Raw genomic sequence first — 12,770 nt, 5'->3', positions numbered from 1 at the left:
TGTATAAACACATTGGAAACCTTATTGAGATAGTATATGTATCTATGAAAACTGCCAAGCAAATGAAAAAGTATAACCAGCTTTCAAAATCTTATAATGGTTTATGGCAAACTACAAAGTAGTTTAATTGTGTTTTTCCTTGTAAAGTACCTGCCAGCCGATTTGGGCTTGACCCCAAGGACATCGTGGCTGTGCTGAATGAGGAGGGAGGCTACCATCAGATTGGACCAGCAGAATATTGTACTGACTTCTTCATTATGTCAGTGACCATAGCATTCGCTACCCAGTTGGAGCAGGTAAGACTTTCCCTTAGATTAGTGATTCACAAAGAAGTTGATAATCGAATTTTATTTTTTAAATATGCCTTTCAGGTGTTATAAAGATTTGCAAGTTGACGCTTTTTACTTTTTAAAAATAATTTAGGAAGATGTCTTTCATATCAAAAAGCATTTTGCTATACAAAAATTTGTGATGATCTTGATAGTAAGAGATTTAGAGGAAAGACCATCAATAAATATTGTTTCCCATTGTTTTGTGTGGCAATGTAAGGACTGGTATGAAAGGATATTTTTCAGACTATTGAATAATTTACTTTTTGGAGATAATAACTAATGTGCCTAGCATGTAGTTTGTATATGTAAAGCTGTATTTTTATGGTAAAAGTTTGTTGGAGGGAATTGATCTATCCACAACTAAAACTAACCAGTTTTTGGTAATACAGGTGACTTATTTGGACATATCACTTAGTTTTTTTTTTTTTTAACAGAGGTCGATGCCTGGCAAACTGCTTGCTATCTCTATTAAAAATTAAGTCAAGTAGGTTCCTAAAAACGTTAAACAGAATTACTGTATAATCCAGCACTTTCATTCCTAGGTGTATACAGAAGAATTGAAAACAGATATTCAAATAAAAACTTGTACACAAATGTTCATAGCAGCACTATTCACAATGTCCAAAAAAGTAGGAACAACCTGGATGTCCATCAATGGATGAATGGAAATGAAATATATATACATACAATAGAATATTATTCAATTATAAAAGGAATCAAATACTGATACATGCTACAACATGAATGTTGAAAACATCTTGAGTAAAAGAAGGAAGCTAGACATTAAAGGCCACATATTATGTGATTTCATTTATATAAAATATCCCCAAATAGGCAAATTCATAGAGAAAAAAAATCAGATTTGTGGTTTCCAGGGGCTGGAGAAAGTGGGGAATGGGGAATGACTGCTTAATGGTTATATTGTTTCTATTTGGATGATGAAGAAGTCCTGGAACTAAACAGTGATGATGGTTGTGCAACACTGCGAATGTACTTAATGTTACTGAATTGTATACTTTTTAATGCTTAAAATGGCAAGTTTTGTATTATGTGTATTTTACAATAATTTTTAAAAACAAAAAATTAAACCCAGTAGTTTCTTCATCCCTTGATACTACTTAATATTTTTTGTTTGCTTTTTTTTTTCTTTACAGACAAGCTAAGGATTTTAAAATTTAGCCATTAAGCTTTTTCTTCTCAAGCTAGTCAAAGACATTGTGAAAAATCATATATTAATAAACAAAGAAACTTACCTTTTCAGATGCAAATCAGTGATTTAGAACATGATACTATAAAATTGTAATAGAATGAAGGTGTGAATTTGACAAAGGAAGACTGGATGGTGATAATCTTGCTTCCTTTTTTTAGTTAAGGGTAAAAAAGTTTCTAAAACCAAGGATAAAGGATTTGAAAAGAATCTCTTCTCAGTGGTATTACTGAGAATTAAATATACTAAGAAATATATAAGGGCCATCTTTATTTCTTAAATTTTTTTGTTGCTTTCTAATTATGGAAGACTGTAAAAGAAAACATAAGTCTGCTCTAAACGCGTCAGAAATAATCATTGTTAAGGGTAGTATATTTTTTCCAAAATCATTTCATTTCGCATTCACATAACAGCTAACTATGTGCAAGGCAGAGTTGTAGAATTAAACATGTATTTTAATCCTTCCAACAACTCTAAAATAAATGGAGGCACACTGATTAAGTAATTCATCGAAGGTTTCACAGCAAGCCATTGATGGAACCAGGGTTAGGGGTTGGGGGTTTACCCCAGGATCTGTGTTCTTAACTATAGGTATATAGGTACTGCCTCTCAAAATATAAAAATCTATGTGATTAAAATCCATGTGATTAAAATCTACTCAATGAAACACATTTTAAAGTATAGGATTAAAGTAATAACTTTATATAATATAAAATGATAACTTTATTGAGTATTTACTGTGTGCTGGTTTACTTTATTTACAGTTAATGTTTTATTTTTTCAATCTGAGTGCTGGTTACACAGATATGTTCACTTTGTGAAAATGCATTGAACTCTGCCCGTACAGTCTGTGTACTTTGTGTATAGATTTTTTTAATTTTTAATTTTTTTTGGATTTTTAAAAATTTTTCAATTACAATTTACATACAATATTATATTATATTCACTAATATTATATTAGTTTCAGGTGTACCACATAGTGATTAGACATTTATATAACTTAGAAGTGGTCACCTCAGTAAGTCTAGTACCCATACATATCTATGACAACATTATTGACTATATTCCATAAGCTGTACTTTACATCCTTGTGACTATTTTGTAACTGTCAGCTTCATTTCTTAATCTCTTCATATTTTTCACCCAGCTTGCCAACCCTCCCTCCCATCTGGCAACGATCAGTTTGTTCTCTGTATCTATGAGTTTGTTTCGGTTTGGTTTGTTCATTTTGTTTTTTTTAGATTCCACTTATAAGTGAAATCATATGGTATTTCTTTCTCTTTCACTTAGCATAATAACCTCTAGGTTTATCCATGTTGTTGAAATGGCAAGATTTCACTTTTTTTATGGCTGAGTAATATTCCATTGTACGTATGTATCATTCCTTTATCTCCTTATCTATCGATGGACACATAGGTTGCTTCCGTATCTTGGCTATTGTAAATAATGCTGCACTGAAAATATGGGTGCACATATCTCCTCAAACTAGTGTTTTAGATTTCTTAGGATAAATACCTAGCAGTGGAATTGCTTGATCATGTGGTAGTTCTATTTTTAATTTTTTGAGGAACTTCCACATGGTCTTCCAGAGTGGTTGCACCAGTTTACAATCCCACCAACAGTACATGAGGGTTCCCTTTTCTCCACATCCTCGTTAATGCTTGTTTTGTGATTTATTGATGATAGCCATTCAAACAGATGTGAGGTAATATCTCATTGTGGTTTTAATTTGCATTTCCCTGATTAGTGATGGGGAGCATCTATTCATATGTCTGTTGGCTATCTATCTGTATGTCCTGTTTGGAGAAATGTCTATTTAGGTCCTCTGCCCATTTTTTAATTGGATTGTGTATTTTTTTGGTGTTAAGTTGTATGAGTTTCTTATATATTTTGGATATTAACCCCTTATCAGATGTATCATTGGCAAATATCTTCTATTCAGTAGATTGTCTTTTTGTTTTGTTGATGGTTTCCTTTGCTGTGCAGAAACTCTTTAGCTTGATGCGGTCCCATTTGTTTTTCTTTTGTTTCCCTTGCCTGAGGAGACATCCAAAAAACCATATTTCTCAGAGTGACATTTAAGAGTTTGCTGCCTATGTTTTCTTCTAGGAGTTATACGGTGTTGGGTCTTTAATCCATTTTGAGTTTATTCTTGTACATGGTGTAAGAAAGTGACCCAGTTTCATTCTTTTGCCTATGTCTGCCCAGTTTTCCCAGCAGCATTTATTAAAGAGACTGTCTTTATCCTATTGTTTATTCTTGCCTCTTTTGTCATAGATTAATTGACCATATAGGCGTGGGTTTTTCTGTTTTTTTTTTTTATTGTGTCTTTTTATGCCAGTCCCATGCTGTTTTGATTACTATAGCATTGTAATATAGTTTGATATCATGTAGTATGGTACCTCCAACTTTGTTCTTTTTTGAGATTGCTTTGGCTATTTGGGGTCTTCTGTTAAAAGATTCTGTATAAATTTTAGGATTATTTAGTTCTAGAAAAATGATGTTGATATTTTAATAGGGATTGCATTGAATCTATAGATTGCTTTGGGTAGTATGGACATTTTAATGACGTTAATTCTTCCTATTCATGAGCACAGTATATGGTTACATTTATTTGTATCTTCAGTTTTTTCTTAAGTGTGTAATAGTTTTCTGAGTACAGGTCTTTTACCTCCTTGGTTAAATTTACTCCTAGGGTTTTCGTTTGTTTTGTTTGTTTTTTGATGCAATTGTAAATGGAATTATTTTCTTAATTTCTCTTTCTGATAATTCATTATTGGTGTATAAAAATGCGACCAGCTTTTGAATATAACTTTGTATTCTGCTACTTTACTGAATTCATTTATTCTAATAGTTTTGTGGTAGAGTCTTTAGAGTTCTCTATATGGAGTATCATGTCATCTTCAAATGACAGTTATACTTCTTCCTTTCTAATTTAAATGCCTTTTATTTCTTTTTCTTATCTATTGCTGTAGCTAGGACTTCCAATACTATATTGAGTAAAAGTGGTAAAAGTGGATATCCTTGTCTCATTCCTAATTTTAAGGGAAACTCAGCTTTTCACCACTGAGTATATGATGTTAACTGTCTGTCATATGTGGCCTTTATTATTTTGAGGTATGCTCTCTGTTGAACATTTTTATCGTAAATGTTTTGTTTTTGTTTATTTTTGTTTTTTAGGTGAGGCAACCCTTGGTTGACCTCACAGATTGCAAGGACCTTGGCAGCTTACAATCCTTTATTTATTTTTTTTATTTTTTACGCCTACAGCACCTGGTCTTCCTAGGTGACCTCCCATCCAAGTACTAACCAGGCCCGACCCTGCTTAGCTTCCGAGATCAGACGGGATCAGTCTTGTTCAGGGTAGAATGGCTATAGACTTTTATTGTAAATGGATGCTGAATTTTGTCAAAACTTTTTCTACATCTATTGATATGACCATATGACTTTTATCCTTCATTTTGTTCACGTTGATTTGCAGATATTGACCCAACTTTGAATCTCAGGAATAAATCCCATTCGATCATGGTTTTGGAATCAGAGTAATGTTGGCCTCGTAAAATGAGCTTGAAGGCCTTCCCTCACCTTCAAATTTTTTGGAATAGTTTGAGAAGGATAGATGTTAATTCTTCTTTGAATTTTTTGTAAAATTAACCTGTGAAGCCATCTGGTCTAGGACTTTGTTGGGAGTTTTTTGATTACTGATTTGATTTTGATAGTATTTATTGATCCGTTCAGCTTTTCTATTTTCTTCTTGATTCAGTCTTGGAAGATTGTATGTTTCTAGAAGTTTATCCATTTCTTCCACATTGTCCAATTTATTGGCATATAAATGTTCATAACATTTTCTTATAATCCTTTGTATTTCTCTGGTGTCAATTGTCACTTTTATTTCTGATTCTATTTATCTGGGTCCTCTCTTTTTTTGATGAGCCTGATTAAAGGTTTATCAATTTTGTTTATATTTTCAAAGAACCTGTTTTGGTTTCATTGATCTTTTGTATTTTTTTGTAGACTCTATTTCACTTATTTTCTCTCTGATCTTTGTTATCTCCTTCTACTCATTTTGTGCTTTGTTTACTCTTTTTCTAGTTCCTTTAGGTGTAAGGAAATATTGTTTGAGATTATCTTGTTTCTGACATAGGCCTTTATTGCTATGAATTTCCTTAGAACTACTCTGGCCGTGTCCTATAGATTTTGGGTAGTTGTGTTTCCATTTTCATTTGTCTCAAGGTATATTATGATTTCTTCCTTGACCTTATTGTTAACCTATTCATAGTTTAGTAGCATGTTATTTAGCCTCCATGTGTTTGTGTGTTTTTTAGTTTTCTTCTTGTAATTAATTTCTAGTTTCATACCACTGTGATGGGAAAATATACTTGATATTATTTCCATCTTATTAAATTTATTGATACTTGTTTTGTGGCCTAACATGTGGTTTAACCTTGAAAATGTTTCACACGCAGTTGAAGAGAATGTATATTCTGCTGCTTTGGGGTGATATGTTCTAGAAATACCAATTAAATCCATCTGCTCTAATGTGTCATTTCAGGCCGCTGTTTCCTTGTTGATTTTCTGTCTGGAAGGTATATTCCTTAATGTCAATGAGGTTTCATACCCCCTAATAATATGTATTACTGTTGATCTCTCCCTTCATGCCCAGCAGTATTTGCTTTATATAGTTAGGTGGTCCTCCGTTGGGAGTGTAAATTTTTACAATAGTTATATTGTAGGATTGATCTCTTTATCATTATGAAATGTCCTTCGTCTCTGTTATAATCTTTGTTTTAAAGTCCATTTTGTCTGATACAAAGATCACTAACACAGCTTTTTTTAAAATTTCAGTTTGAATGAAATATCTATTGCCATCCTTTTGCTTTCAGTCTGTGTATCTTTAGATCTGAAGTGGTTTTCTTTTAGGCAATATATGTATGGGTCTTGTGTTTTGTTTTTTTTTTTCTTATCCATTTAGATACTCTATATCTCTTGATTGGAGCATTTAGTCCATTTACATTTAAAGTAATTATCGATAGGTATGTAGTTATTGCTGTTTTATTAATTATATTCTAATTGTTTTTGTAGTTCTCTGTTCCTTATTCTCTTGCTCTCTTCTCTTGTGCATTGATGACTTTCTATAGAGTGTTTATATTCCTTTCTTTATTTCTTGTATATCTCTGGTAAATTTTTGGTTTGTGGTTTCCATGTACTTTGTATATACCTACCTATGTTTAATTTATTATTGTAATTACACACGATCTTCCTACTTTTACCTTTTAACCTTTGTCCTAGCTTTATAGTTTGTCGGTCCACTGTTTTTATTATTTGCCTTTATCAGTGAGAATTTTTTTCTTTCCTATATTTTCTTATTCATATTTTTGATCCTTTTTTTCTTCTTAAAGAAGTCCCTTTAACATCTCTTGTAATATTGGTTTAGTGATGATGAACTCTTGGCTTTTTCTTATTTGGGAAACTCTTTCTCTCTCCCTTGATTCTAAATGATAGCCTTGCTGGGTATAGTAAACTTCAATGTAGGTCCTTACTTTTCATCGCTTTGACTATTTCATGCCAATCTCTTGTGGCCTGCAAAGTTTCTGTTGAGAAATCAACTGACTGTCTTAAGGGAGCTTCCTTATATGTAATTAACTGCTTTTCTCTTGCTACTTTTAAGATTTTCTGTGTTTTTAACCTTTGATATTTTACTTATGATGTGTGATATGGACTCTCTGTGCTTCTTGGACTTGTTTCTCTATTTCAGTCATTTCTTCAAAAAGGTTTTTGATTCTTTGTTTTCTCTCTTCTGGTACTCCTATAAGAATGTTGTGACTGTTGTGTGAATGTGAATGTTGGTGTACTTGATGTTGTTATCCCTTTAGCCTCATTTTTTAAATTCTTTTTTCTTTTTGCTGTTTTGGGTGTTTTTCACTACCTTGTCTTCACTATCTCTTGATTCGATCCTCTGCTTCACCTTATCTGCTGTTTATTCCTTCTGATGTCTTTATTTAGGTTATTCTTCATTTCTGACTGATTTCTTTTTTATGGTTTTCATCTTTTTGTATAAGTTCTCACTGTTTATCTGTTCTTCCCCTAAATTCGTTAAGCATCCTTATAACCAGTGTTTTGAAGTCTGTATTTGGTAGATTGCTCGTCTCTTTCGTTTAGTTCTTTTTCTGGAGTTTTGTTCTATTCTCTCATTTTGGATGTGTTTCCTTGTCTTCTCCTTTTAGCTGATTCCTGTGTGTTTGTTTCTATGAATTAGGTAGATTTGCTATGTCTCCCAGCCTTCGAAGGGTGGCCTTATGTAGTAGGTATTTCTATGGGTCCAATGGCACAGTCTCCCTGGTCACCTGAGCCACATGCTCCAGGGGTGCCCCTTGTTTGGGTTATGTGTACCTTCTTGTTTTAATTGAGCCTTCATTGTAGCTGGCACATCAGTGGGTAGGATTGAACTTCAAGTTGACAGGCTGTGAAGACTGGCCATGACTACAATGGACAAGCTGTTGTGCAGGGGCAGACCCCACAGGTCGGGATTCACTTTAGCAGGTCTCTGGTGCCTGCTAGGTCCACCCTTTGGATGTGTCATTTGTGGAGCTGGTTGGGTGGTTCTCTGGTGCTATCTGAAACTGGCCACTGGGTGTGTTGTTTCTGCGGCCTCTTGGGAGGGACTGTAGTGAAGACTAAGTTCAGCTGCTGCCTGTGCCCAGCCCGGACTACATGGTAGCAGCTACAAAGTGATCTGCAGTTGGTGGCTGCCTGTGTAGGGCTTAGAGACACCTGTTAGAGGCTGTGCTGTAAACGGAGGCTGGCTACCACTAATACAGGTCTTGGGGCTACTTAGCAAGAGGTGTACAGGGTACGCTAAGGCCAGTCACTGCTTGTTTGGGGTGTATGTGCCTTTGAGAGATTTTAGGGAAGTCCACAGTGTGAGCTGAGGCAGGCCATCTGTGTGGGAAAGCTGCTCAAACAGTTTCAGGCTGGGTCTCAGGGAATCACGAGGATGGGGCAAATGGTGTTAGCCATGTTAATGCAGAGCTTCAATTTGCTATCTGCCTGCACCTGCAGGCTTTGTTGCAGGAGGGCTCAACAGAGGAAAGTGGCATCTGTCAGCACTTCCTTTCCTGGAGAGACCTGCTCTGAGTCCTGCTCCTCATGCCCTCACCTTGAAGCTAGTCAATTTAGTTTCTTTCTGTATGTCCCTGGCACTTTTTGGCTGCTGCCCCAGTGCTGGAGCTTAGGGAAAGTGAGTTTGTGAGCATGTGAATCTGTGCTCGGGCCCTTTAAGACTTGTAGCACCTAGGTCTTTTAGCAGCCTGATGTCTTTCTTGGATTCAGTCCTTGCTGTTTTTCACAGCTGGATGTTATGGGTACTTCTCTTCCTGGCACCAGGGAGCCTGGTGTGGGGCTGGGACCCCTCACTCCTCAAGTGGGAACTCTGCTGCTAAGAAATCCCTCCTGATTCTTAATCGACCACACAGGGGTGAGACTAGCCCATTTTATGTCTCTACTCTTACTACCAGTCTTAAAATGTCTTCTTTTTTGTTTCCTTGGTCATAGTAATTCTATTTAGCTAGTCTTCAGGTGGTTCTCAATAATGGTTGTTCTATAATTTACTTGTAATTTTGATGTGGTTGTGGAAGAGGGGAAGCACAGCATTTACCTTTTTGACTTGCCTGTTTTATTTTATACTTCACATAAAATAATAAGTAATAAATAACTTGAATATTTACTGTGTGCTCAGGACATATATTAAATTTTATTTGTTTTAAATCTGTTTTAATCCAAGTGGTTATGATACTTTTTCCCCCCACAAACTATACAAACTGTCCTATAACTTTTTAACCTAGTAGTATGTCTAAGATAACTTTCACGTCAGTATATCATTATTTAGCAAACATATTGTATGGGTACATTTAAGCTATCTACTGTTGATGAACACATCAATTGTTATAGTTTACTGTTATTTTTAACAATGTTCTAGTGAACGTTAAAGACCTGTTAGAGGATATAAAGTATCTTCTGGGACAAGAATTCCATACCTTTGTCATATGTGGCCATGAAAATACCAACTTTGAGAAATAACACTGGTAGTACAAAGGTATCCTTTGGAGCCTGTTAATTTATAGGTTTCCAAATTTTTACAGAGTGACTAAACTTTTTTATTGAAAGCCTGGACTAAGTGTTAAGTAGCCTGGATTAAGATTTTTTAAAACCTCATTTATGAGGAGGATGGCAGAGTGAACGTAAGATGGAGTAAAGTATGTGGAAATAAGGAAAGCTCAATATAAAATGACCATTTTCTTCTAAAAAGAACTTTTGTGTATTCAGGGACCAGTTGAATGAAATGTAAACTTTAAAACAACAAATCCGTAAAAATATTTTAGTCTCTTTGTGTATTTCTAAAAATAAACTTTTAAAAATTAATCAAACTAGTAATTTGGTAGAGATTTAGACATTTTGAATGATTTTAAGACCTGACATAAAAAAAAAATTCACATTTTTGCAAATATATTTGGAGTTCATCAGATGCTAAGCATGTTTAGTTATTTACAAAGTATTTTTTTTTTTTATCCTTGAATGTTTAGTTAATTCCATGTACCATGAAACTTCCAGAAAGACAGCCTGAGTTTTTCTTTTATTATTCTTTACTGGGAAATGATGTTACAAATGAACCCTTCAATGATTTGATCAACCCAAACTTTGAGCCAGAGAGAGCGTCTGTTCGAATATGTAGCAATGTAGAAATTCTTCGTGTTTACCTGGCCCTTCAGTCTAAACTACAGGTAAGTACTGCAGAAAATTTTTTTTGTTGTTCTTGTTTATGGGTTTTTTTTTAATTAAAGAAGATTTTTAAGCATTAGAGAAGTACCTAAACTATCTTATTTCGGTAGTAGAGATCTTTTTGCCACATCTTTTAATTTTTTAGGTATTATCCTGAGTTGTAAAGCCATGGTGTTACCAGTTACTTCAGAATTTTAAGAGATATATCTCTTTACCTAGTTAATGGAAATAGAGGTATATCAGTTATGAGTCTTTTATAATTAAAAAAAAAAATTGTACCTGGAGCCTAAGTCTGTGGGCACAGGGAAGCCTTCATTATTGTTAGTGGAGAGAGTAGCTGTAGGCACACAGATCACACTTCATATTTCAGAATTTATATTCCTTATTGCTATTAAAAGCAAAGAGGTAACACAGCTTTTTCAAAACCTGCCCTTGAATTGAGTATTTTTTGTAAACTAATTTCAAATTGGACTCTATTTAAAAGTGAGTCTTACCTAGTGAAAATTACCGTTCTATTTTTTATTACATTTGCTTTAAATCAGCCTGAAACTTCCAGAAAGTTTCAGGCAATGAAATGTACCATTGGATAGTCATTTGTTTATAGTAAAGTGATCAGTCTTACATTTTGGGTGGGGGGTAAGAGGAGACATTAAAAACCCTTAGTAGAACTAAATTTTAGAAGTGGCTCTGCTAAATCCAAGATATTTAGAAAGCTGAGGACTATATGAAATGATGAAAAGGAGGAAAAAAGCACACTGAATTTTATTCTGTCTCTAACAAATGAGTCATTACCAAAGGTATTGACTTATTCATTGATTTGATTCTCATGGACATTTAAGTCATAAAGGTTTCTTCTCTCCAACTCATTAAGGTTTCTTCTCTCTAACCCATTAAAATCATCATACCTAAATAACATTGTTACAAGTCATTGGTGATATTAAAAGTAAAAATATTTTTATGTAGTGATTGCTCATGTGAATGCTGAGTTTGCCAAGGCCTTAGTATAGCAATGAAGAGTTCTGTAATGTATTCTTGGAATATAGCCTTTTTGTTGTTACCGTTGTTGCCAAAGGTGGTGATGTCAAAGTTTTGATTAGCTATCTGTGATTAACAGTACTTTCTGTCCTTTTACCTTTCACTGTTAAGCACTCTGTTTTATAAGTAAAGTCTAAAAAGCAAGAAAAGAGAAACACTCAGTGTTTTATGGGTGAATGAAACAAAATTAAGGTCCTTTAATTTCCAAATATTGCTGAATCTACTAATTTTTTAGAACTGTTTAAATTAGTGTTGAAATGGAAATAGAAAAAGTTTGAGGTATTTGTTTTGTTTAAATTCATATATTCATGAAACGATTTGCATGTATAAAATAGAATAGTAAAATATTAACCGTAGCTTATTAAAGGGGAAAAAAAATAGGTCGATAACATACATGTAAACAGTACTGAAAGAAAAAATGAAAAAAAAAGTAATAGCTTTATTATTGAGTCTTGGTAAACTTTGCGTGTGATCAACAGTTTTAACAATCATGTATGAGAATCTAGTTCTTAGTCACTGTAGGTCAGTAAGATTATACTTGCTTTCTGTGGAGCATTTTATAACTTTTTGTTAACTTTATATGTTTAGGAGAAAGGAGAAAATATTAAGCCCTGTTTTGATTTTCTCTTTCATATTATTAGATCCATCTCTGCTGTGGAGACCAGTCACTTGGAAGTACAGAAATACCCTTAACCGGATTATTGAAAAAGGGCAGTTCAGAAATCAATCAGCACCCAGTCACAGTCGAGGGTGCTTTTACCCTTGACCCTCCAAACCGAGCCAAACAAAAGCTTGCACCTATTCCTGTGGAGCTAGCCCCCACTGTGGGAGTGTCTGTGGCTCTGCAGAGAGAAGGCATAGACGCCCAGGCAAGTAGTGACCCTCCTTTCTCTGCTGCAACTTCTCTGGTGTCACTCATGATTACTCACAAAAGTTGAACTTCAGAAAAGTTACCTAGCATAAGAAAATATTTATCTTAATTGGTGGTCTATGTTATATGATACCGCCTCTCTGAAAAGACCTTTTTGAAAAGCTCTGTGGCTTCCACTCTGTCCAGAGTCTTTTAGTACAGTCTTCTTACGTAGTGGAAACTGTACCCTGCCCTCAACTCATAGTCAATGACGATGACAGAAGAAATGCACTGATGAAAGAGAACATTTATAAACATAGTTTCTGGGAATCTGCATTATTGGTTTTTGTTATTGTTAACTCACCCTGAGCTAAGAGAAGATTCTTGGTTCATTAGTGCTTTATAATCCTCACACTCTCTTTAGGCAATATAGATGGACCTTTCTTTGAAGATATATAGTTTTTTATTGTATCCCCAAATCAATTTATGCATCCTGTTCTAAGGGTAAGATATTCTTTATGCAGTTTATGAGTTAAAGATAGAAAAGCTGAAGTGAGAATTTAAAAAATAC

The 12,770-nt window shown here is 34.2% G+C and overlaps 1 protein-coding gene and 1 pseudogene across 4 annotated transcripts in view; one reads left to right on the top strand and one right to left on the bottom strand.

The window, feature by feature from the left end:
• The window catches only part of CEP120 (centrosomal protein 120), a 66,721-nt gene that overhangs the window by 13,914 nt on the left and 40,037 nt on the right, over positions 1-12,770 (top strand). For all 4 annotated transcript variants that reach the window (XM_039848560.1, XM_039848561.1, XM_039848562.1 and 1 more), the window contains 3 exons: positions 148-296; positions 10,119-10,316; positions 11,991-12,218. In XM_039848560.1, the coding sequence (XP_039704494.1) occupies positions 148-296; positions 10,119-10,316; positions 11,991-12,218 (575 nt within the window). The remainder of the gene's footprint in view (positions 1-147; positions 297-10,118; positions 10,317-11,990; positions 12,219-12,770) is intronic.
• LOC120591084 (uncharacterized) lies at positions 4,801-4,919 on the bottom strand (annotated as a pseudogene).

The sequence above is a fragment of the Pteropus medius genome, unplaced genomic scaffold (genome assembly GCF_902729225.1).
Source record: "Pteropus medius unplaced genomic scaffold, Ma_sr-lr_union100, whole genome shotgun sequence".
Taxonomy (NCBI): domain Eukaryota; kingdom Metazoa; phylum Chordata; class Mammalia; order Chiroptera; family Pteropodidae; genus Pteropus; species Pteropus medius.
This window is presented reverse-complemented; position numbering and strand designations above follow the sequence as displayed.